Source organism: Myotis nattereri, assembly GCF_964212035.1.
Source record: "Myotis nattereri genome assembly, chromosome: X".
In the NCBI taxonomy this organism is placed as follows: Eukaryota; Metazoa; Chordata; class Mammalia; order Chiroptera; family Vespertilionidae; genus Myotis; species Myotis nattereri.
In genome coordinates this window covers 141,240,422-141,263,043 of record NC_138078.1, presented here as the reverse complement: position 1 = coordinate 141,263,043, position 22,622 = coordinate 141,240,422, and the positions used below count along the sequence as shown (strand labels likewise).

Sequence of the window (22,622 nt, the reverse complement as noted above, 5' to 3'; positions counted from 1 at the left end):
CACAATTTCCATGGGCAGTTTTTACTGAGGGACTGAGGGAGGCTTCCTGGCCCGAGGGCTGAGCCCCCCTCCACCCCCGAAAGGCACACAGCAGCGGTGGGGTCTCCCTCTCGGGCAGGAGCTAGCTTTGTGGAGACAGCTTCTCCGGCTGACCCCTCTTTGGCACTGAGCTGGGAACACTGGTGCCCACACTCATGGCAGCAGTGTCCATTTCCCCCTCTGGCTGGCCTGGGCCCCCCTGGTGGCAGCTGGCAGTGTAGGCTGGTGGGCCGACAGGCTGGCTGGGGCTGGCTCAGAGGCTGGGCCACCTGTGGAAGGACCGCAGCCCGGGCTGCCTCCCCTGCTAGCAGGGTGCTCACATTGGCAATCGAGAAGGCTACAAACGGGAATCCAATAAATTAGCTTGTAGGGACCGAGACGGACAGGGACTACATTCTTCTTATCGCTTGCTGAGAAATGTTGTGCAATTCTTTCTCCCGAGAGCTCTTCGGGACAAGTGGTGGGGAGAAGGGGCAGTGACCCTAGTCTGGCCCTGGGTCCTGTTTGGCCATTTCTATGGCAGGGAGGGCGTCCAGTGGAGCCGTGGCAACCACTTGGGCAGTGGCAATAGAAGGATGGACCATAGGGTCTCCGAGGGACTGAAAAGGAGGACATAAGGGGACTTGGGTCTCAGGAGGGCAGTCCCCACAGATGCCAAGGCTCAGTACGGACTGTCCTGGTGGTGTGGGCTGGGGTACCTCCTGCCCCTCTCTGCCTCCCCAAAGCAAAGAGAGGACTCAGCTACCCTGCTCAGGTCACATTCATGGTGGGGCAGGGGAGGGGCACGGTTGGGGAGGGCAGCAGTGTAGGACCTTCCATGTCTCCTTGCCCGAGGGCAGGGGCACAAGGGTCAGGCGTGCCCTTTCGCTGGCAGTCATCTAGGCAGGTCAGGCCAGTGGCAGGGAGGCCTGGGTGGAGGGAGAGTCATGCAGGGTGGGCCTGCGGTGGGCTGGGTGGAGGGGGGTGTGGGTAGGCAGGCACTGCTGTTTCCTTCATATGATCCGAGGGCTTGGGGAGGGGCAGGGGCTGAGGGCCCAGAGCCACGGCCCTCTGTCAGGTGGCAGCGCCCTGGACGACCCTGCGGCCCTGGCCCAGGATCTGGCAGAGCTCCTGGAGACGCTGCTGCATCTTGGGGATGCCGGCCAGCTGCTGCTCAAGCCGCTGCTTCTCCTCAGTCAAGCTTAGGCGGGCGGCTGAGTCCAGCTTCTCGAACTTCCAGCCACCCTCGCCATCGAACTGCAGCAAGTGTGTGTGGTACTTCCTGGGCCGGGAGAGGGACAGGGACAGAGATGCAGAGGCTGCTCAGCAGGAGACATGTGGCGGGTTCCCTGCTCCCCTGATGGCAGCACCATCTCCTCCCTCCCCGCAAAGCTGTGGGGGTGTAGAATTTGGGAAGGGTGCTCCCTCCCCTCGACTCCAGGCAGGAAGGGAGGGCACCTACCACAGGGAGGGGCGGTGGGTGATGGAAAGCAGAGCGATGCCTGCATCCTTGGCCGCTTGGAAGATCTTGCCTTCCACGTCGATGCTTACAGCGCTGGTGCATTCATCCAGGAGGGCATACTTTGGCCTTGAGAGTGGGAGCAGAGCGGGCGAGGCTGTGGACCCTCCATTGCTGTTGACCTGGTCTGGGCCCGACCCCCCACCCCTTGGGGCCCAATTCCTGCTGGGGCCTCCTAACCGTACTACCTTCCCCCTCAGGAGGCCCCGGGGAGCATGCACGCTGAGCCGCCGCTTAGTCTCAGCCACGGGCTTGGAGAGCAGCCAGTGCCTGAGGGAGCCCTAGCACCCTGGACAGACCACTCACTTATGGTAGAACATGCGGGCCATGCCGATCCTCTGCTTCTCGCCCCCTGACAGAACGTCCTTCCAGTCACACACGGCCTCCCAACCTAGGCAGGGGACAAGGGGGCTCTGTTCAATTCAACAAGGGCCCAGGCCCACTGGGCGTGGTGGGCCTGGTGAGAGGGAGCTAGGGAACACGAGACAGTGGAAGATGACTCTGGAGAAGGCCAATGGCTGACTATTTGTGCTCTGGGTGCTTGTCTGTCTATAGGTGATACTTAAAAATATATATTTTTATTAATTTCAGAGACGGGAGAGGGAGAGAGAGATTGAAACATCAGTGATGAGAGAGAATCATTGATTGGCTGCTTCCCGCACGCTTCACACTGGGGATTGAGCCCGCAACCCAGGCATGTGCCCTGACCGGGAATTGAACTGTGACCTCCTGGTTCATAGGTCAACGCTCAACCACTGAGCCACACCGTCTGGGCTGTAGGTGATACTTCAATAGTCAAAAAGAAGTTGAGACCAGAATTGTATCCCCTCCAAAAGAAGATATGTGGGAGTCCTAACCCCCAGGACCTCAGAAGGTGACAGTATTTGGAGAAAAGGTCTTTACAGATGTGATCACGTCAAAGTGAGGTCACGAGGGCAGACCCTGATCCAATACAATGGGTGTCCTTATAAAAAGGGGACATTTGGACACAAAGACATAATAGAGAAAAGATGATGTGAGGAGACAGAGGGAGAAGATGGTTGTCTACGAGCCAAGGAGAGAGGCCTGGAACAGATGTTCCCTTACAGCCCTCAGCAGGAGCCAACCCTGCCGACACGTTGATCTTGGACTTCGGCCTTCCAGAGCTGGGGCTAACATATTTCTGCTGTTTAAGCTGCTCAGTCTGTGGTACTTTGTTCCAGCAGCCCCAGCAAACTCATCCAGGACCTGACAAGGTGCCAACGAAGAGCCAGCCCCAGGAAGGCTGGCGTGGTCTCTCCAGAAGGCTTCTCACCTGTAGGCACCAGGCCTTTGTCTCGCTGCCTCGTGCCAGTCCCTTGGTAAGGCTCAGGCAGCTGCCTGAATGAGCAGGTGTGTGTATGATTCCTCTCCACAGGACTACAAGTTTTGGTAGAGTGTATGGTACCCTCAAAAAGACTATACTCCCTAGCTTGTCTTGAGGTATATGAATATGTGACTGCATCCTGGCCAATGGGGTTCAAGTGTTACACATGTGGCAACTTCTAGCTTCTGGAACTTTCTTTAAAAGACAGATGGCACGCCCTAGCTGGTTTGGCTCAGTGGATAGACTGAAGGGTCCCAGGTTTGATTCCAGTCAAGGGCACATGCCCAGGTTGCAGGCTCGATCCCTGGGGGGGAGGGGCAGTGTGCAGGAGGCAGCCTAGCAATGATTCTCTCTCATCATTGATGTTTCTATCTCTTTAACTCTCTCCCTTCCTCTCTGAAATCAATACAAATATATATTTTAAAAAAAAGAAAGACAGACAGATGGCACTGTCCTGGCTGATGTGGCTCAGTTGGTTGAGCATTGTCCCATGCACCAAGAGGTCACAGGTTTGATTCCTGGTCAGGGCACATGCCCAGGTTGCTGGCTTAATCCCCAGTCTGGTTGCAGGAGGCAACCAATTGATGTTTCTCTCTCTCCCTCTCCCTTCCTCTTTCTTGAAAAATCAATAAAAACATATTCTAAAAAAGGAGACAGATGGCATATACCATTTCCCCCCACTTCCTCCATCCTATGGCCTGGGATATGTGAATGCAGGAACAGCCATCTTGAACCATGAGGTGACTTGGTGACTTTGGGAACAAAGGTCCACAAAGAGCAGGGCTGCTCCCACCAACTGTGTCCTGCCTTCCTCAGGACTTTTGTGTCACAGTAAGATAAACTTATGAGTGACTTGAGCCGCTGTGCATGCATGTGTGTGTGCGCGTGTGCGTGTGTGTGTGGTTCTGTTGTTGACAGCTGAACTCAATGCTAATAGGGTATGATGGTCAGCCTCAAGGACCCCAGGCACAGAGGGGTGCCTGGAGGACAGGAGGGGTACACTTCTAAGGGGAGGGTGGCTGGAGCAAAAAGAGGTTGAGGCAGGCCAGGGGGAGCTGGGGATGAAGCTTCAGCATGACTGGCAACCTGGGCTCCACCGCCTGCAGCCCTCCTCCTGTGCAGGTGTGATGCTGGCAGTGGTTCCATTTAACGCTGGTGCTTAGGGAGGGACTAGTCACTAGTACCTGCTCCCTTCTACAGGTGGAGAGAGAGGCTCAGGTGAGGTCTTTGCTCAAGGTCAAGCTGCCCCTAAGTGGCAGAGGCAGGAAGTGGAACCCTGCAGCTCAGGTTTCACTAAGAAGATCAGCTCAGCCCCGCCCTGAGTTCCGCACTGCCTCCTCACCTCCAGGCCCCACAGGCATTCGCAGACTAACGGGGTAGCCCCAGACCAATGCCTTCTCTTGCCACTAGGCTGTCCCTCCCTCTTCTCCTTCCCAAGGGATGGCGCCTCCCAGGGTGAAGGCAGAAACCGGATGTCCCCTCCACCTCTGCTCCTGCCTCCCACCATCCAGGCCCTCTGCGCAGACGCCAGTGCGGGCTCCTCCCCCGCTGCCCTGCCCACGCCCCCACGCCTGAGGTCAGTCCTCTTGCTGAAATGCGACACGGACCTGTAACTTCCCTACCTAAAGCATTCCAAGGGCTTTGTTCCCTGTGAGAGCTCTCCCCTCAGCTCCCCAGCCTGTTGTGAGCCTCTCACCTGATGGCAAGCACCATCTGGATGACGCCCCCCCCCCCCAACCTGAGCCACCCGCTTCCTGTCAATCTTCCCTGTTAGGAGGGCTCTTGGGGCACCTAGCACACTGGCATCGTGGATGAGGGAGGCAGGGGGTGGGGTGGTAGCAGGTTGCTGGGTGGATGGCTCACTCCCTGGTGCTGAGAGGAGGATGTCCCACCCCCTACCTCCTTCCCGCTGCAGGATGTGGTTCAGGTGCACGATGTCCAGAATGGCTTCCAGGTGCTGCTCTGAATAGCCCTTCCTTCGCATGTCCTCCACTGAGTCAGGGTAGATCACCTGGTCACGCAAGGAGCCGACGGACATGTACGGCCTGTGGGAAAGCTGCGTGTCCACCAGGGGTCGGGCGGCCCTGCCCGTGCCCTGTGTCTGTTTGGGCTCCTCCGTGAGTCCTGGCTGCCAGGGGTGGGGAGAACTTGAAGCCCACAGACCGCGCTACAAGTGCTCTAGGCAGTGCTCACACCCACCTATGCACACCAGGCCCACACACTCACATGTGCACACCACACACTCGTCCTGCACGCAGAAGCATGTATGCATGCATTGACACAGCACACACATGCACATGTTCACATGCACACACACCACGTCTCCTCCCTGCAGTATGTACTCTCATACATGCACACCACGCAGCTGTAAAGTCACCAGGTGAGGGGACATGGTAAGGGGCAAGCAGAGGCTCCACAGTCCCTCTGATTCTGGGGGCAGCATCTTGCTGTCCTCTCCTGAGGCCCCAAGCTCTACCATCTCCATGGTGTCAGTTCCACAGGTGGGAAGGGGCAAGGGGCACAGCCGGGGGCCCTGGTTCCCTCCCTCTCCCTGCACCACTCACCTCTGGGGGATATAGAACATGCGCTGGGGTGGGGGCTTGTAGAGCACACCTCCATACGTGGGCCAGAGCCCACCAAGGATCCGGAACAGAGAACTCTTGCCGCAGCCATTGGGGCCAGTGATGAGCAGGTGCATGCCATCTTCCACCTGTGGAGGCAGTGCCATGTGGTACCCAGGGGGTGTGGCCCTCTCTCCTCTCACCTTCGGCCTTTCTGACAGCCTCTGACAGCTACCTGTACCCAGGTGCACGCTAGGTAGGCCCTCCTGGTCCAGAATCCAGAGCCCTAACCGAATGTCTGTTTTGGGCCCCAGCCTGTCCTTTTAAGGCCCTAACACACACCACAGAATATGGGGCCAACAGGAGGAGGGCCTATTCCACCACAGCCATATGAATGGGTACAGGCCCCAGAAAGTCAATAGCACCCCCATCCCACTGCACTGGGAATCCAAGTGTTTATGCTTCCTCAGCAGAATTTTCTCTTTAAGAACTGCCTGGGGGCCCAACCAGTGTGGCTCAGTGGTTGAGTATTAGCCTATGAGCCAGTAGGTCATGGTTGGATTCCTGGTCAGGGCTCATGCCTGGGTTGGGGGCTTGATCCCCAGTGGGGGGCATGCAGGAGGCAGCCGATCAATGATTCTCTATCATTGATGTTTCCATCTCTCTCTCCCTCTCCCTTCCTCTCTGAAATCAATAAAATATATATATATATATATATATATATATATATATATATATATATATTTTATAGAGAGCGCAAGGGAGCGGGGTGAGATGTAGGGAGAGGGGGAGAAAGAAAGAAAAAGAAGAGAAACATTGGTGGCAAAGACACACAGTGATTGGTTGCCTCCCGCATGCACCCAGACTGGAGCCTGGAATCAAACCTGCGACTCAGGCATGTGCCCTTGACTGGAAATTGAACCCATGACTCTTCTGTGCCTGGAGCCGATGCTCTAACCATTGTGCACACTGACCAGGGTGTGCCACACGCGCCAGGGCAGGAAAGGTGCTTTCTTTAGAGTTCTAGGTGGACAGTAAACTCTAGCTCAGTGGTTCTCAACCTTCCTGATGCTGCGACCCTTTAATACAGTTCCTCATGCTGTGGTGACCCCCAACCATAAAATTATTTTCGTTGCTACTTCATAACTGTAATTTTGCTACTGTTATGAATCGTCATGTAAATATCTGATCTGCAGGATGTATTTTCATTGTTACAAATTGAACATAATGAAAGCATAGTGACTAATCACAAAAACAATATGTAATTATATATGTGTTTTCCGATGGTCTTAGGCGACGCCTGTGCAAGGGTTGTTCGACCCCCAAGGGTCGCGACCCACAGGCTGAGAACTGCTGCTCTAGCTGCTCCCCGAAGCCCTCTCACTGCCCTCATGGATACTAGGGAGCCACAGAGATGCCACTGTAACCCCCCAGGCTCAGTGTCAAGGGCCTCAGGCTCCCCAGTTGGCCAATCACATGATGCTCACTGGCTAGTAAAAAAAAGGCCAGTGGAGCTGTGTGGAGGGAGGTGTTCAGGAAGGAGGGGTTAGAGGGCAGGGAGATTGCTGTCCTCAGGCCACGTACCGCCTTCCAAAGTCCCTGGACAATCTGAGTGTGGCTCATGTGAGGCCTTCCCTGGCTTACCTCGGTCAGTGTGGGGGTTGAACTGTGTCCCCCCAAATTCATGTGTTGGAGTCCTAACCCCCAGGACCTAGGAATGTGACCTTATTTGGACATAGCTTTTGCAGATGTAATCAGTTCAATTTCGATGAGGTCATCCTGGAGTGTGCTGACCCCTAATCCAATGTCACCGGTGTCCTTATTTATAAAAAGGGGGGATTTGGCCACAAAGCCACAAACACAGGGAGAACACCATGTGAAGATGGAGGCTGAGATCAAAGCAAAGTCAAGGAACAACAATGGTGGCCAGCAACCACCAGCCGCTGGAATGGCCTGGAACGGATTCTCCCTCACTGCTCTCAGCATACACCTTCCAGGCTCCGAAACTTGAAGAGATTCCACTTCCATTGTTTGAGCCCCTCACTTTGTGGGCCTTTGTTATACCATAAACTCCCTCGGGTGGGGCCCGATGTGTGAGGGCTCCGTTTCCTTCTCTGCATCTCTCCCTCTGTCCTCACCCCAGCATCTGGCTGGGAACTGCTCCTCTTTCCCAGTATCTCCCAGCCCCAGAGCCCAGCTCTATCATCAGCTCTGCCAGGCCAGAGCTCTTGCTCAGCCCCCCACCCCTGCTCTTCCACCCCAGTCACCCCTTCCTTGCCTGGCCTTGCTCCCTACCCAGCTGAGTCCCTGTTCACTAGGGCTTCTGATCTTTATCTAGTTGGGCTTCCACAGGGCCCGCATGGAAACCATTCACCTTGGATAAACTGGCCAAGAGTGACCACAGATGCGGGCAATGGGGATCATACCACTGTCCTGTGCTGCTTGTGGTTGTGACATGTTCCCAGCCTCCAAATGGCTCTCAGGGCTCCTCTTAGCAGATCAAAGAAAGGAGCCCCAGGCACTGCCCTTCCACTCGCCTCTTCCACATACTCCCTGCCCAACCATGGCTCCTGCTGAACCGGTTTCTTGCTCCCACCACTCCACTGCCTGTTCTTTTGGAGAGGCCTTCTTCACCACGCTGTCCACCTGCCTGGAAGCTCCCGGATGAAGCTTCATCTGACCTCTGCTCTTCCCCCGGGATGGTGACTACCCTTCCTATGGCCCCTGCTAGATCCTGGGCAGCTGTCTAACTGGGGATCTTTGTAACATTTTAGGGCCCCCACAGTGGGGTCTCCCTGATCTACCTCTGGTTTCCAGTGCCCCTCCTGGAGCTCAGAAAATACTGATTGAATGAATAAATAAATGAATGAACAAATGACTCCCTCTTGCTTCTTTCTCTGCTCGCCTCCCCATAGGTTTCTCATTTATTCCATCATTCCCCAGCCAAAGTCCTGGTTGGGGACACAGCTGACTAGTGGATGCCAGACACCAGGGCTTCCTTTCCACAGATGGAGGGCCAGGCTGCACCCAGCATACACAGCTGCACTGGGGGCTTCTTGAAGCAGATGGATGGGACCCCAAGCCCAGGTCAGTGGAGGCAATCTCTTCCACCACAGCTGGAATTAAACCAGAGTCCCCAAGTCTTCTGTGGAACTGGGGTGGGGTGGGAGTGGGGCTGGCTACGATAAGGCCAGGAACTTTCAGGTGACTCTTGGCTAATCCTAGTAATCTCGAGTTTCTTTTATCTGTCTGTCTCCATTGCCCCACAACTAACAGGCAGAGACACGTTGGTCTTCCACCTTGACCTTTGCCCGCCTGCCACGTAGATCTTGGAACAACGGCTGTTGACAACACAGGCAGGTAGCCAGGCTGGATGCCAAGGGCTGGGGCTTGTAGATGTAGAAGGCCAGGCCCCAGGCCCCATGACTCAGCCCAGCTCAGCCCACTCAACTTACCCTGATGTTCAGGCTGGCCACCACCACCTCTCCCGTGGGTGTGATGATGGGGATGTTGTCACAAACAATCCCCTGCTCCACATCCACTACTTGGCCTGGAGAGAGAGCACAAAAAAGGAAGCTAGGGCGCAGTAGTACTCCCTTTGCCTTCTGGTAAGTTCCACATACCCCCCACCCCCAACAGCATGCCAGTGCGCGGTACAAGGCCCCTTGGGAGTACAGCGGGTCTTCCTACAAGCAGAGTCCCCGCACCCCTGCCAGTGTCTGGTGCTGTGCTCTGTGTGGGGAGGGGCAAAGCCATTTCTATGGTCTCTGGAACTCCTGCTCTGTCCCCTCCTGGCACCATCTCAGTGGTGGCTCAGATACTGTGCCCCTCTTCCACAGCATCCTGGCCCCTACTGTAGGCTTGAACTTTCTCCTGCTGCCTGTATGGGCCAGTGACTCCCTCCACTTGAGGACCACGTCCCCTCTTTTGCAAAGAGAAATCCCAGCCAGGGCACCTGGAAGGGACCGGGCAGTGAGAGCCACAACTGGCCCAAGAAGCCCTCCCTGGGGGCACAACTTAAAGAGTCCCCCTGCTGGGTGGTACTTGGGAGGTGCCAGTGCTAGGAGGGCAGGGACCAGTGGGGCCTCTCTAGGGAGGACGCCCTTACCTCGGATCTGCAGGGGACCTTCTACACGGACACCAGACCTGACCACAGCCCCAGACCCTGCCTGTGCATCCTCTGGCTCCCCAGGCCTCTTGAAACGGCAGTGCTGGACATCTTCAAATACTTGGAACATCTCATGTACCCGGGCCGTGTAGCCGGCCAGCTCTGTCACCTGTGGGAAGGAAGGGGGACCCTGGCTCAGCTGCTGCCATCTGGGGGTGGGATGGAGGGCAAGGTAGGGGTGGACTCGTGGGGGTGGGGTACCTCCTTGTAGGATGACATGATCCGCTCAATGGCATCTGCAGCAGCTGTAAGGAGGTTTCGGGCAATGGTGAAGGCTTCTGTGCGTTCGCTCACCAGCTCTTCCTCCTTCATCGCCAAGGCTGCCTTCTTCACGGCTTCTGGATCTGTGGAGCACAGCAGAGGGGAGAGGCAGGGACAGTGGGAGATTAAAATGGACCCACTGGGGATGTAAAATGGACCCACTGGGGGAAGGACGAGTCTATCCAGCAAATGGTGGTGGGATGAATGGGTATCCACATGCAAAGAATGACCCCCAATCGCCCCATCTCACACCAAAACTAACTCAAAGGGGAGCACTGATCTGCATGTAAGGGCTGGAGACTACAAAACTCTTAGAAGAAGTCAGGGGTAAATCTTCGTGACCTCAGATTAGGCATGGCTCCTTAAATATGATACCAAATGTCCAAGCAATAAAATAAAAACACATAAATGATCTTCACCGAAATGTAAAACTTTGGGGCACCAAAAGAAATCATCAAGAAAGTGAAAAAACAACTTATAGCCTGGGAGAAAATATCTGCAAATCATAACCTCAGAAGGGTCTAGTATCCGGAATATATAAAGAACTTTTTCAATTCAACAACAAAGAGATAAATAACCCAATTAAACAATGGGCAACATATCTTACTAGACATTTCTATTGTATGTCTAAGATATACAAATGACCAATAAACCCATGAAAAGATGTTCAACATTACTAGTCATCAGGGAAATGCAAATCAAAACCACAATGAGATACCACGTCACACCTACTAGGAGGATTATAATTAAAGAGATAATAAGGGTTGGCGAGGAAGTGGAGAAATTGACCGACCCCTCATATACTGCTGGCGGGGATGTAAAATGGTACAGCCACCGTGGAAACCAGTTTGGCAATTTCTCAAAAAGTTAAACAGAGAGTTACTATATGACCCAGCAATTTCACTCCCAGATATATATCCGGGAGAAGCAAAAATATATGTCCATGCAGAAACTTGCACACAGATGATCATAAGTACCATTTTCATACCAACCAAAAAGCGGAAACAATACAAATGCCCATCAATGAATGAATAAAGAAATTGTGGTACACGAATACAATGGAATATTATTCCTAAAAGGAAGGAAGCTCTGATTCATCCTGCAACGTGGACGAAACTTGAAAATGTTCTGCTGGGTGAAAGAAGCCAGCCACACAAGGCTTCATATTGTGAGATTCCATTTATATGAGGTGTCCATAAGAGGCAAGTCCATAGTGAGGGAAAGATTAGTGGGTGCCAGGTGCTGGGGTGGGGTGGGGAGTGACTGCTAATGGGCCCGGGTTTTCTTTTTTGGGTGACGACAATGTTCTGTCCTTAGATATTGCACAACTATGTGAATATATTAAAAAACACTGCCCTGGAGGGTGTGGCTCAGTTGGTTGGAGCGTCATTCCGAGCACTGAAAGGTCATGGGTTGGATTCCCGGTCAGGGCACATACCTAGGCTGTGGCTTTGATCCCTGGTCCGGGCATGTGGGAGAAGCACCTGATCGATATCTCTCTCACATTGCTATCTTTCTCTTTCTCTCTCTCTCTTCCTCCCTCTCTAAAATCCATAAAAAATAAAATAAAATAAATAAAAACCACTGAGTTGAATACTTTAAAAGGCTGAAGTGTGTGGCATGTTAATTACATCTCAATAACGAAGACTTAAAAAATGAGCCACTAGGAATTTGGCTTTCTTTCTTGCCACACCCAGCTCCTTCTCCCTAGACTGTCCTCGCCCTGTGTCCTGTCCTATTCACAGCAGCCCCTCTGGGGCCACATCTCCACATTGTCCTCTAACACCCAGAGCTGTTGCACCCCCAAGCCTCCCGTGCTTGACTTCCTTGACCCTTGGAAAACCCAAAGGGGCAGGGCTTTTATATAGGGAATGTTCTAGAAATGTCGGTAAGGAGCAATGGAATGCTGATTCTGAGGGTACCAGGTGTGGGTGAGTGAGCAGTACCCACTGAGGCTATCCAGGGGAAGCCAGGGCTCCTGAGGCCGAAGTTTTGGGAAGGATTGTATCCAGGGGCTTAGACTGATCAGAGAGAGAAGCCTCAGGAATACGGTGATGGGCGGGGCAGGAAGTTGTCTCAGGGCAGATGGCCTTCAGAGCAGCGAGGGTGCAGTGTGCGGTAGAAAGGGGACGCGATGGCTGGCTAGAGAGCCTCATACCACCTTCTGGGGCCTGGGCCAGGAATCCAGGAACTGGACAGGAGAGTGAGTCAGGAATTGTGACAGTCTAAGGTTATGGGCCTCCTTCCCACGGTGTCCCCAGGGACACAGCCCCTAACAGGAAGAGGGACACAAGCCCTCCTCCCAGGATGTCCTGAGAGCTAGACAGTGACTACGCATAAAGTGAAAGGGTCTGCAGGTGCCTGGGCATCCTGGCAACAGCTGGCACCTCCCTGGAGACAGAATAAACTGCCCTAGGGCAGCTAAGACCAAGGCCCCACAACAGGACACCCAGCGGCCATTCATGGTGAGGCTGCCCCTCCCCTGGGCCCTCTAGCTTTGCAGGGCCAGGAGATAAGTAGGGTAAAGGCATCTACATATTCCTCAGTTGATAAATGCCTGCTTCCTCGCACTGGCCCCCAGTGCTCTGAGCCTCCTTGAAGCACCTGGAGCAGGGACAAAACAGACAAAATCCCTGCCCTCATTGACCTCCCAGTCTAAAGGGGAAAAGGGGTCTGGTGTGGCTCAGTTGCTGAGCGCTGACCTATGAACCAGGAGGTCACCGTTCGATTCCCGGTCAGGGCATGTGCCCGGGCTGCGGGCTCAATCCCCAGTGTGGAGCCTGCAGGAGGCAGCGGATCACTGATTCTCTCTCTTCATTGATGTTTCATTCTCCCTCTCCCTCTCCCTTCCTCTCTGAAATCAATAAAAATTTATTTAAAAAAACCCACTAAAACCCCTCCTACACTAAAAAAATAAAAAATAAATAAAAGGGCAGAGGGACTATAAACCAGAGAAGTGAAATAGATAGGGTGTTCAGTGCCTGGGAGAGCAGGGAGGTGGTGAAGAAGAGAGAGGTAGGGTCATGGGCAGCGCAGGCCTCATCTAGAGGGTGCCTGTGAGCAAAAGTCCGCTAGAAGGAGGGCAGGACATCAGAGGAAAGCGTATTCCTGGCAGAGGGAGCAGCATCTGCAAAAGCCCTGAAGCAGAAGCCTGCCTGGTGTTTGGGGGCAATAGCAAGGAGGCTAGTGAGACAGAAGTGGGATGAGCAAGACAGGAGAATTGCACATTTTCACAGGCAACTGACTATAAAAGCTAAGAGGCTGGGGACAGGAGCTCATGCTTCTTAAATCACCGTGAAGTCTGACATAGCAGAGGATCCCAAAAGTCCTAGGGCTTCAGAGGAGGGACAGGCCTCAGGTGCTAGGCAGGCCGAGCTGTGCCCAATGCCAGGCGCAGAGGGAAGTGGCTGCAGGTACTTCCTGAAACCATAGGGAGAGGCCTCAGGTGCTAGGCAGGCCGAGCTGTGCCCAATGCCAGGCGCAGAGGGAAGTGGCTGCAGGTGCTTCCTGAAACCATAGGTCTGTTTCCTCAAGAGTTTCTTCCCATGTTCTGCACCAGGTATGCTGACTGGCTCTGGCACCTGTGCCTAAATCAGGGCCACTTTTGGAAGACAAAGTGCCCCCCAGGACCCTTCACAGCTTGAAGCCGGTAAGAGGAAACGAAATAGGTGGGAACCTGTGGGGGAGGGAGGGAACTAGGGAAGGTGTCATGGCACCCAAGCTCTGTGGTCACGTGCTCCATAGGCCCGCCTTGATACTTCTGGTCAAGTGGCCCAGAGTTCTCACAGCCAGGGTTGGATGAGACCACCTAGTAACAGGAAGTGGTGGCAGCAGTGGCTACTGGCATTCACCCTCTTCCCAGCAGCGTCTCTAAGAAGCGCAGCGGAACTCGAACTGCCCAGGGCCATAGATCCCACCTGATGTCTTTATACAAGAATTGCTAATTTCTATTATTTTTAATGCCTGCCACTCTTCCTAATGCTTACTTTCCCATTACATCCAAATACGTGCTCCTCAATTATTTTGAATAGCTAATGGCAGAGCCAATATTTCATTGTTCCCATTTGTGTTAACTTCCAGTGAAAATGTTTCAATACAGCTTCACTCGATTGCTCGAAAAAAAATCAGGGCCACTCTTAATGGAGGCCCATTGGTGGAAAGTAACTACCCCCCTCCAATTAGATCCTTTCTCTTGGGGTCACCCAGAGAGGGACAGACAGCTGAAGGTACCTACGGGAGGCCCCAAGGCAGAGCTGCCAATAGGGAGAGAATGAGAGGGACTTCTGAAACAAGTTAGGCTCTTTCTCTACATACCTGAAAACCCTTACTACCAAACTGCATTAACCAGAACACCTTTGAAAGCAGAGCTGTGCTATAGCTCAGGCCGGATAGCTCAGTTGGTTAGAATGTTGTCCCCATTCACCAAGGTTGCAGTTTCATTTGTGGTCAGGGCACATACAAGAATCAACCAATGAATGCATGAATAGGTGGAACAACACCTCCCTCTTTCTCTAAATCAATCAATCAATCAATCAATCAAAAGAAAAAAAAGAATAAAAAGAAAACAGGGCTATGCTGGTAGGAAAGCAAGGCAAATTCCCAGGAGCCCACAGAGAAGCCAGCAGCCAGGTACACCAGTGAAATCTCTTGAGACTGAGAAGACAGGTCATGTAGCCAGAGATCTAGGCGCAGGGAACAAAAGGTCACCTCTAAGAATTGGTAATTATGTGTCTGGGGTTCAAATGAATACTACCGCCAAGTTCAGGAACTCCTCCTCCCCAAACGGAGAGGTGAATATGAAAATGGCCTCCAAGTGGTTAATTACCAGGAGTGCTTGGCCAAAACAGAAGCCAATACGCACTGGGGAAACTGTACCCTCCTGTTAGGCCATATAGAGTTCCCAGGAAAGTCTTGTGGCAAAAACACAAGGAGCCCTGGCCAGGTGGCTCAGTTGGTTGGAGCATCCTCCCATACACCAAAAAGGTTGTGGGTTTGATTCCTTATCAGGGCACATACCTAGGTTGTGGGTTTGATCTCCACTTGGGGCGCTTATGGGAGTCAACCAATCAATGTTTCTCCCTCTCTCTCAAAATCAGTAAAAACATATCCTCGGGTGAGGATAAAAAACAAACCCACAAGGGTAGCTCAGTTGGTTGAGCGTTGTCCCATGCACCAGAAGGTTGCCAGTTAGATTCCCGGTCAGGGCACATGCCTGGATTGCGGGCCCAATTCCCCAGTAGGGGCGTGCAGGAGGCAGCCCATTCATCAATGTTTTTATCTCTCTCTCCCTCTCTCTGAAATTAATAAAAAAATACTTTTTTAAAAAGAAAAAAACAAGAAACAAACCCACAAGGAAAGAATCTACCATGAGTGAAGACTGGCAGATGGAAGATCAAGCTGGCTTATACCCCCAAGAATTCAGATAACCCCATAGCAGGATAGAGATTGTGTATCATTAATATGATATACAGCATAAAAGGAGCAGTCAAAAGATGAGAAAATGACACTTGCCAAAACAATTTGAAATTTCTATTTGAAAATGAAAATTTCTATTTTCAAATTTCTATTTGAAAGAGAATCAAATAGAACTTAGTAGAAGTAGTCACTGAAATTTTTAAAAAATTCAAATTAGCCCAGCAGTCGTGGCTCAGTAGTTGAGCACTGACCTATGAACCAGGAGGTAAAGGTTCAATTCCTGGTCAGGGCACATGCCCGTGTGGGATGTGCAGGAGGCAGCTGATCAGTGATTCTCATCATTGATGTTTCTATCTCCCTCTCCCTTCCTCTCTCTGAAATCAATAACAAATTTTAAAAAATTAAAAAAAATTCAGCCCTAATCGGTTTGGCTCAGTGGATAGAGCATCAGCCTGCAGACTCAAGGGTCCCAGGTTCGATTCCGGTCAAGGGCATGTGCCTTGGTTGCGGGCACATCCCCAGTGGGGGGGTGTGCAGGAGGCAGCTGATCGATGTTTCTCTCTCATCGATGTTTGTAACTCTCTACCCTCTCCCTTCCTCTCTGTAAAAAAAAATCAATAAAATATATTTAAAAAATAAAAATCATCATTCTCCCCTTTAACAAAACAAAACAAAAAAATTCAAATGAGGCTCGGCTGAAAGGAAAATTGGCGAGTGAGTGAGAAGAAGATCTGAAGAAATCTCCCAGGATTCAGTACAGATAGTTCTAGATGGGAAATAGTAAGAGTGGAAGAGCCACAGAGGAGGGAGGACATCCAGCAGGAGTTCAGAAGGAACAGGTCAATATTTGAAAAGGCAACAGCTGAGAATTTTCCTGACCAATTAAAAAATCTGAATATTTGAAGGCAGGATAAACAGAAACCCACAGGGTAACACTTCCCAGCGAAATAGCAGACTAGGAGAGAAAGTAAATCTAAAAGCAATCAGAGAGACAATGCAGGCTGCTGTGGGGAGTTAAACTGATAACAGATTTTCCAGCAGAGACAATGGAATATTGTCAGTGGCTGAGAGCAAATAACTATCCTCCCGGGCCTCCCATACCCAGCTAATATTTAGTTTGGGGAAAAGGATAAAATAAAGACATTTTCAGACAACAAAATAATTGTGAAGTGTCCCTCATGAAAGCCTTACATAAAGAACTTCTGAAAGATGTCTATCTGGAGGAAGGTGATTAGGCTGTGGGAAAGGACTGGTGAGCAGAGAAATCGGTAAATATGGGGATGAATTTAGACATGCATCAGCCCAATAGCAATAGCCAAGTAAAAAAAACACAGGAATGAGCCGGTGTGGCTCAGTGGTTGAGCGTCGACCTATGAACCAGGAGGTCACAGTTCGATTCCTGGTCAGGGCACATGCCTGGGTTGCAGGCTCGATCCCAAGTGTGGGGCGTGCAGGAGGCAGCCGATCCATGATTCTCTCTCATCATTGATGTTTCTGTCTCTCTCTCCTCACTTCCTCTCTGAAATCAATAAAAATATACTGTATATTAAAAAAAAACAAAAACAAAACCAGAAAAACCCCCACACGAGAATGCAGACGTGACCCTGGGCTACGACACGTCAGCGGAGCTGGTCCTTGTGTTAGTGTTCTAAGGACCAGGAAGAGGAGGAGCCATCGGATTAACCTAGTCCAGCGATTTTCAACCTTTCTCATCTCGTGGCACATATTAATTACTAAAATTCTGCGGCACACCAGAAATATGCTATATTTTTTGCCGATCTGACAAAAAACATAGATATAATTTTGATCCACACCGGACGGCTACTGTTGTGTTGGCTCTTGTCATTTTTTTTTATTTGACAACCTAAGGGAAATGAGGTCAGTGTCCCTGACCAAATGGTCACGTATTGCATGTTTTAAAAATTCTTGCGGCATACCAGTGTGCCTCGGCACTCCAGTTGAAAATCGCTGAGCTAGACTGTTTTTCGTGTGCACACAAGTCAACCTTTGAAAGGATAACCTGAAAAGACTGCAAATAGAAGGAATATGTTGCAAACCAGTAGAGCAGCGGTTCTCAACCTGTGGGTCGCGACCCCTTTGGTGGTCGAATGACCCTTTCGCAGGGGTCGCCTAAGACCATCCTGCATATCAGATATTTACATGACGATTCATCACAGTAGCAACATGACAGTTATGAAGTAGCAACGAAAATAATTTTATGGTTGGGTCACAACATGAGGAACTGTATTTAAAGGGCCAGAAGGTTGAGAACCACTGCAGTAGAGGAACAAAAAAAAAAAACGAGAATCCTGATAATCCAGTTGCTAAACAATCCCCCCCAGGCCTTAGGGCAGAGGTCAGCCTCTGAAACCTGCCAGAGTTGTTTTCGGCCTGGGAAAAGTCAAAGCCCAGGGAGGAAGGGGCTCGCTCAAGGTACTTCCCCGTTCTCCCACCTTCCCGTCATAGTTGGGCTGAGGACAGGCACAGCTGGCCGAGGGTATTGCACCTGGTGAGGGGTCAGTCCCCGGGCTCAGCTGAGCGGTACCAAGATGTGTGAGATGCTGTAAAGGGGAGACTCACAGGGGAAGGCAGCAAGGAGAGTGATCTCCAGGAAGCCAGGCCAGGAGCAGATGGACCCGCTGACATTGGGCCCCGCCCCCACCCCCTGGGAGTGCCGACTCTCACCTGACTCTGAGAAGCCAGTGGCGGTGATTATGGGGACTGCTACCATGAGCAGGCCTGAGGCGCTCCACACATACTTCATGAGGAACTGCTCCAGCATGACATACCACAGGCGCTCTAGCAGGATGAGGTTGATCTGCGAAGCCAGGGCCTTGTAGGAGTGCTGCAGCAGGGCCAGTTCCACCTGCCAGGGCGGGGGTGACAGAGAGAGAGAGAGCCTGAGAGACCTCATGGTAGCTAACATGGGGATGATAGCAAGAGGTCCCAATCTCCAAGTATACCCGTGCCATGCCATCTGATGGCCAGGAAAAGGTTGAGAGCCGGGGGTGGGGGATGACAGTATGGATTGTCTGACATCATGGCACTGGGGTACAGTGATGATGAACGGACTCATGACCTCACCTGCAGAGGCTTATTCTGGTTCCCTCTTTCTACTACCTATTTGGTTGGGAAGCTCACTACGCCCTTCTCTTTGCCCTGGGCAGCTTCTGGACATGGGCCAAGGGTAGCCACCTTGCCTGTATTTTTGGGTAAGTGCTGGACTAAGCAAAAAGCAGTACTTCATTTTGAAGAACTTGGTTCAACAGTCTACTTAGGCCCCGCCTCTTGCTACCTTCCCCAGGGATCTTCTGGGTGAGAAACTTCCACTTCATTTTCCCATTGCAACCTGGAGGGCATGCTCCTGAGCCAGCCCCAGAGGCCTCCCCCCATAATGGCCAACTGAGGATTCCAGTGAGGTGGGCCTCCCCATCTGCCCCTCCCCTCCCGCTTCCTGCACTGGCCAGCACCTGCCATCTTAGGCCTGGAGAAGAGAGAGCAGGAAAGGGAGTGGGAGAGAAAGAGGCTCTCCCATGACAGCGGCATCCAGGTAGGCAGCTCAGCCTTCCCACCCCTGACTGACAACAGCTGCCCAGCCTGGGCACCATTTCCTTAGCCAAGTGCTTTGGCACTTGACTCTCCATTTGATGCTCACCACATGCTACTCTACCTGTATTCTCATTTCCATTGTACAGTAGAATACTACAGAAGCCCAGAGAGGCAGTGACCTGCCCAAGCTCACACAACCTGAAGGTAGCAAGAGGTGTGGAATTTGGACCACGCTGGCAGAGCCATCAGGAGAACCAGAGTTTTGTAAATGATGCTTTTGACTTATTAAGAAAGGCTTACCGCCTGGCCAGCATGGCCCAGTGGTTGAGCGTCGACCTATGAACCAGGAGGTCAGGGCACATGCCCAGGTAGCGGGCTCGATCCCCAGTGTGGGGTGTGCAGGAGGTGGCCGATCAATTATTCTCATCATTGATGTTTCTATCTCTCTCTCCCTTTCCCTTCCTCCCTGAAATCAATAAAAAATATTTTTTTAAAAAGAAAAGTTTATCTTGCTCTCAAGCCAACAAGAGGTTGCAGTGTGTATATATGTGGGTGCATTTGCGTTTAAATAACGCTCTTCTTTGAAAGCTCAATAAGAAAAGAATACTCTGCTGTCTGCCCACAAGCCAGCCAGGCACCTCTGCCCTAACATGTTCTAGGACGGTGTCCACTGGGACACCAGCCAGTGGGCCTGGGATGAGCCACATGCCTGCACAATAAGGAAAATCAACCCACCCATGGGGGCCTGTTGTCCCATGCTGCTCTCCAGCCCTTTGGCAGAGGCCTAAAGAGACAGATTGAGAACGTATACTGCCTTCCTAAGCACCCCCCGCCCCATTGCACCCTTCTAGCCAACATGCTACTTCCTGAAGCTAGCCCACAGGAAGTCCTTCAAAGAGCCAGTGATCTCTCTTTTGCCCTCACCATATAGGTAGGTCCTCTGCATCCTGTGGTTCTGCCTCAAGCCCAATCTCCTGTTCCTGAAGTGAGCACGCCTCCTCTGAGCACCCTGGCAATCCTGACTCGTGCTGGGAGCTGGCAGGAGTGCCAGCTGGGGCTGACAATGTAGCTGCGGGTTATGTGCCAAGCGCCTCACCCAAGGCTACGGCTGCCTGCCAAGGCCCTGCAGCCCGCGTGCGCGAGAGGACGGGAGGGGGTTGAGGCTGCAGACTAGGCGCTTTTCTCCTAATCTGGAGTTCGGATGCACAGCCAGTGAAACAAGGCCCAGGGGCAAGAGGCCACCTGACCCAGGGAGGACACATAGGCTTTCAGGAGGTGGATGTCATTGCACCCCTCCCCCCGCACCAGTACTGGGAACCGAAACCAGAGTTGCACAGAGCAGGGGAGCAGGAGAGCAGGGCCCGGAGGCAGCTGCAACCCCAGGCACGAGGAAGGGGAGGGGCTGAGGCGAGATAAAGGGAGCACTGGCCTGCAGTAACCTTTCCCAGCGCCCAGCTCCCAGGCTGACCCTGCCCCTATCCCCGCCCCAGCCCACTGGGGAGCTGAGCCCTGGGACACAGGCGGAAGGTCGGCCACGCCAGGGGCAGGGTGGCCACTGGGCGGACAGGAAGTACGTCTCTCGGCCTGGGCCCTGCATCCCTGCCTCAGGGCCTCAGGGAGGAGGCCGAGCCTGTAGCCCGGCTGGCCCTTGAGCTCAGGCGGAGAAGCACGGCCACTGCTGAGGCCGGCGCGCTGGGTGCTGCTTGTTAAACTCCGCTTGGGCTGAGTCATGCCCGTAACGCTTGCCTGCCTGGCTGGCCAGCTTGGCTGGACGCCGGCCTTCAAAGGGCCCTGGGCCCCAGGAGGGGCCGGGCAACAGGCCACGTCCCACCATCCCTGATCCCGGACAGCAGGAGCCTCCTTCCAGCTGAATGCAGGAATGGGGCGAGACAGAAGCTCTAGCATCTCAAACCGCTAGGATCCGCAGCCCCAAGCAGCTCCAAGCCCAGGACAGCCTCACTGAGAGGAAGCAGAAGTGGCCAGGCAGCCGGCCCAGGGCAGTCCCACCCAGCCTTCCTGCTTCTCCATTTCTGTGCCTAAATCTGAGCTGTCCCAGGCCCTGTTCATCATCCCAGTCTCCCTCTCCTGTGGTCTGCCTACACCTCTGGCATCAACTCTAGCCAGCCCTGGTTTTCCCCACCACTCACAGTTGCCTGCCCCTGGGCCTCCCAGCCACATGCTTTCCTCCAAGCTCAGCACCCCAACCTGCCCCACCTCATGGCCCCCATAGAAGGCGATCTCCTCTGAGTTGGCCACCACGCGAGAGTGCATGTAGCGCAGCTCCCCCTTCCTCCGCGCCTCCTCTGCCACCAGCTCCCCAAACTTGGGTGAGAAGGCTCGTAGCACGTTAGCTGTGAGAAACACCACGAGGCCAGCAATGGCTGAGGGCCAGGCCGTGCCGGCCCCACGGGAACGAGCCGTTCGAACCAGGGTGTAGGCGGTCACAGCCACATCCAGGAGTGGCTTGGTCAGGTTGGAGTACAGGTGGGCCACAGAGGCAGCAAAGGTCACCACATCCTCTGTCAGGGACTGGTCAGGGTTGCGAAGCCGCCCATCCATATTGCTGACTCGGTAGTAGGTCTGCTGGGAGAAGTAGAGGCTGTAGGCATGGGCCACTAGACGGCTTCGGAAAGACAGGGCCAGCTGGCCCTCCAGGAAGCGGATGGCACTGTTGATGAAGGTGGCTGGGAGGGCGATGAGGATCCATTGCAGGAGCTGCCAACCAAAGGCCCGCGGGTCCTTGCGCACGATGCAGCGGGCCAGCCGACCGTCCAGGCGGGCCACATACACTGATAGGAAAGTCCGGCTCACCAGGGCGGCTGAGTGCAGCGCCAACAGCCCCGTCTCCCGGCACAGGATCCTGGGGAAGAGCAGCCGCAGGAGCCACAAGAGTCGCTGCAAGAACACACGGTTCACACCGGCCTTGGCCCCTGTGCCCGAAGTGGCCCCAGAGGCCTCCTGCGCGGATTGCCCTGCAGGCACTTGAGGGCCTCTGGCTGGAGCCAGGCATTGCCGCACCAGGGGGTAGATTTTGTGGGCTCCATAGGCCGTGAGGGCCAGGACCACAGCTGTGCGCTTCAGCGTGGTCACCCGCGAGGACCGGGGAGTGGAGAGCACCGGCATGTCACCTGGGCTGGATGCACGGGGCTGGGACTGGTGTCTGAGCCAGCAGTTGAGGCAGGTGGCTGGAAGGGTTGTTGCTCTGACCCCGGCTCGTTGTCTAGGCAACTGGAAATCTTGCAGTGGTCCCTGAGGCTGTTGCTCCAGGCCACTGGGGCGGTGCTGGAGCCCCTGGTGCGGTGGGCTCAGGTCCCTCCAGGGTCGCGGCCTCTTCAGGCAGGGGAGGTGGAGGAACTTATCAGTCTCCTAGCCCCTGGGGTCAGAACCTCGAGATGGCTCAAGGAGAGAGGGCGTCTCTTCCTCTCCACCTCCTCCTCCTACCCTGGTGGCACCCCTCCCCGGGGCACCAGGCGCGTCCGTCCTCTCCACAGCCTGGCTGAAGCGACAGTGACTCCGCCACCCGCCCAGAATCCCCACCCACCCACCCCTCCCCAGGGGCGAGTCAGGGGAAAGGGAGGAGGCGAAGGAGGGGCGGGAGGCGGAGGAGGCGCGGGAGGCGGAGCCCGGGCGCACTGCGCCCCACCCCGCCCTCTCCCCACGGTGGACCCCAACCCCTTTCCGGACCAAAGAGACGTGGGAGGACCGCGCGGGCTAGAGAAGCAGCGCCTCGTCTTCCCGCCAAGGCCTCGCCCCGCCTCCCTGCGCTTCCAAAGCTCCGTTTCTTCC

General features: G+C 53.7%; 1 protein-coding gene across 1 annotated transcript; it reads right to left on the bottom strand.

Moving 5' to 3' along the window:
• ABCD1 (ATP binding cassette subfamily D member 1) lies at positions 1-22,373 on the bottom strand. The gene is made up of 10 exons (XM_081081421.1): positions 21,051-22,373; positions 17,973-18,153; positions 9,813-9,955; positions 9,552-9,720; positions 8,899-8,993; positions 5,447-5,592; positions 4,782-4,927; positions 1,844-1,928; positions 1,481-1,606; positions 1-1,300 (listed from the first exon to the last, which is right to left on the bottom strand). The coding sequence occupies exons 1-10, from the start codon at positions 21,957-21,959 to the stop codon at positions 1,093-1,095; spliced, it is 2,208 nt and encodes a 735-aa protein (XP_080937547.1). The 5' UTR covers positions 21,960-22,373; the 3' UTR covers positions 1-1,092.
• Between the last annotated feature and the right edge of the window lie 249 nt (positions 22,374-22,622).

Excerpts from the sequence above, each read along its gene's own strand:
- ABCD1 (XM_081081421.1), bottom strand. The coding sequence starts at position 21,959 with ATGCCGGTGCTCTCCACTCCCCGGTCCTCGCGGGTGACCACGCTGAAG. Across the intron at positions 8,994-9,551 it reads AGGTCCCCTGCAGATCCGAG|GCCAAGTAGTGGATGTGGAG; the intron begins GTAAGGGCGTCC and ends CTCTCTCTCCAG. Across the intron at positions 4,928-5,446 it reads ATGTTCTATATCCCCCAGAG|GCCGTACATGTCCGTCGGCT; the intron begins GTGAGTGGTGCA and ends GCTTTCCCACAG.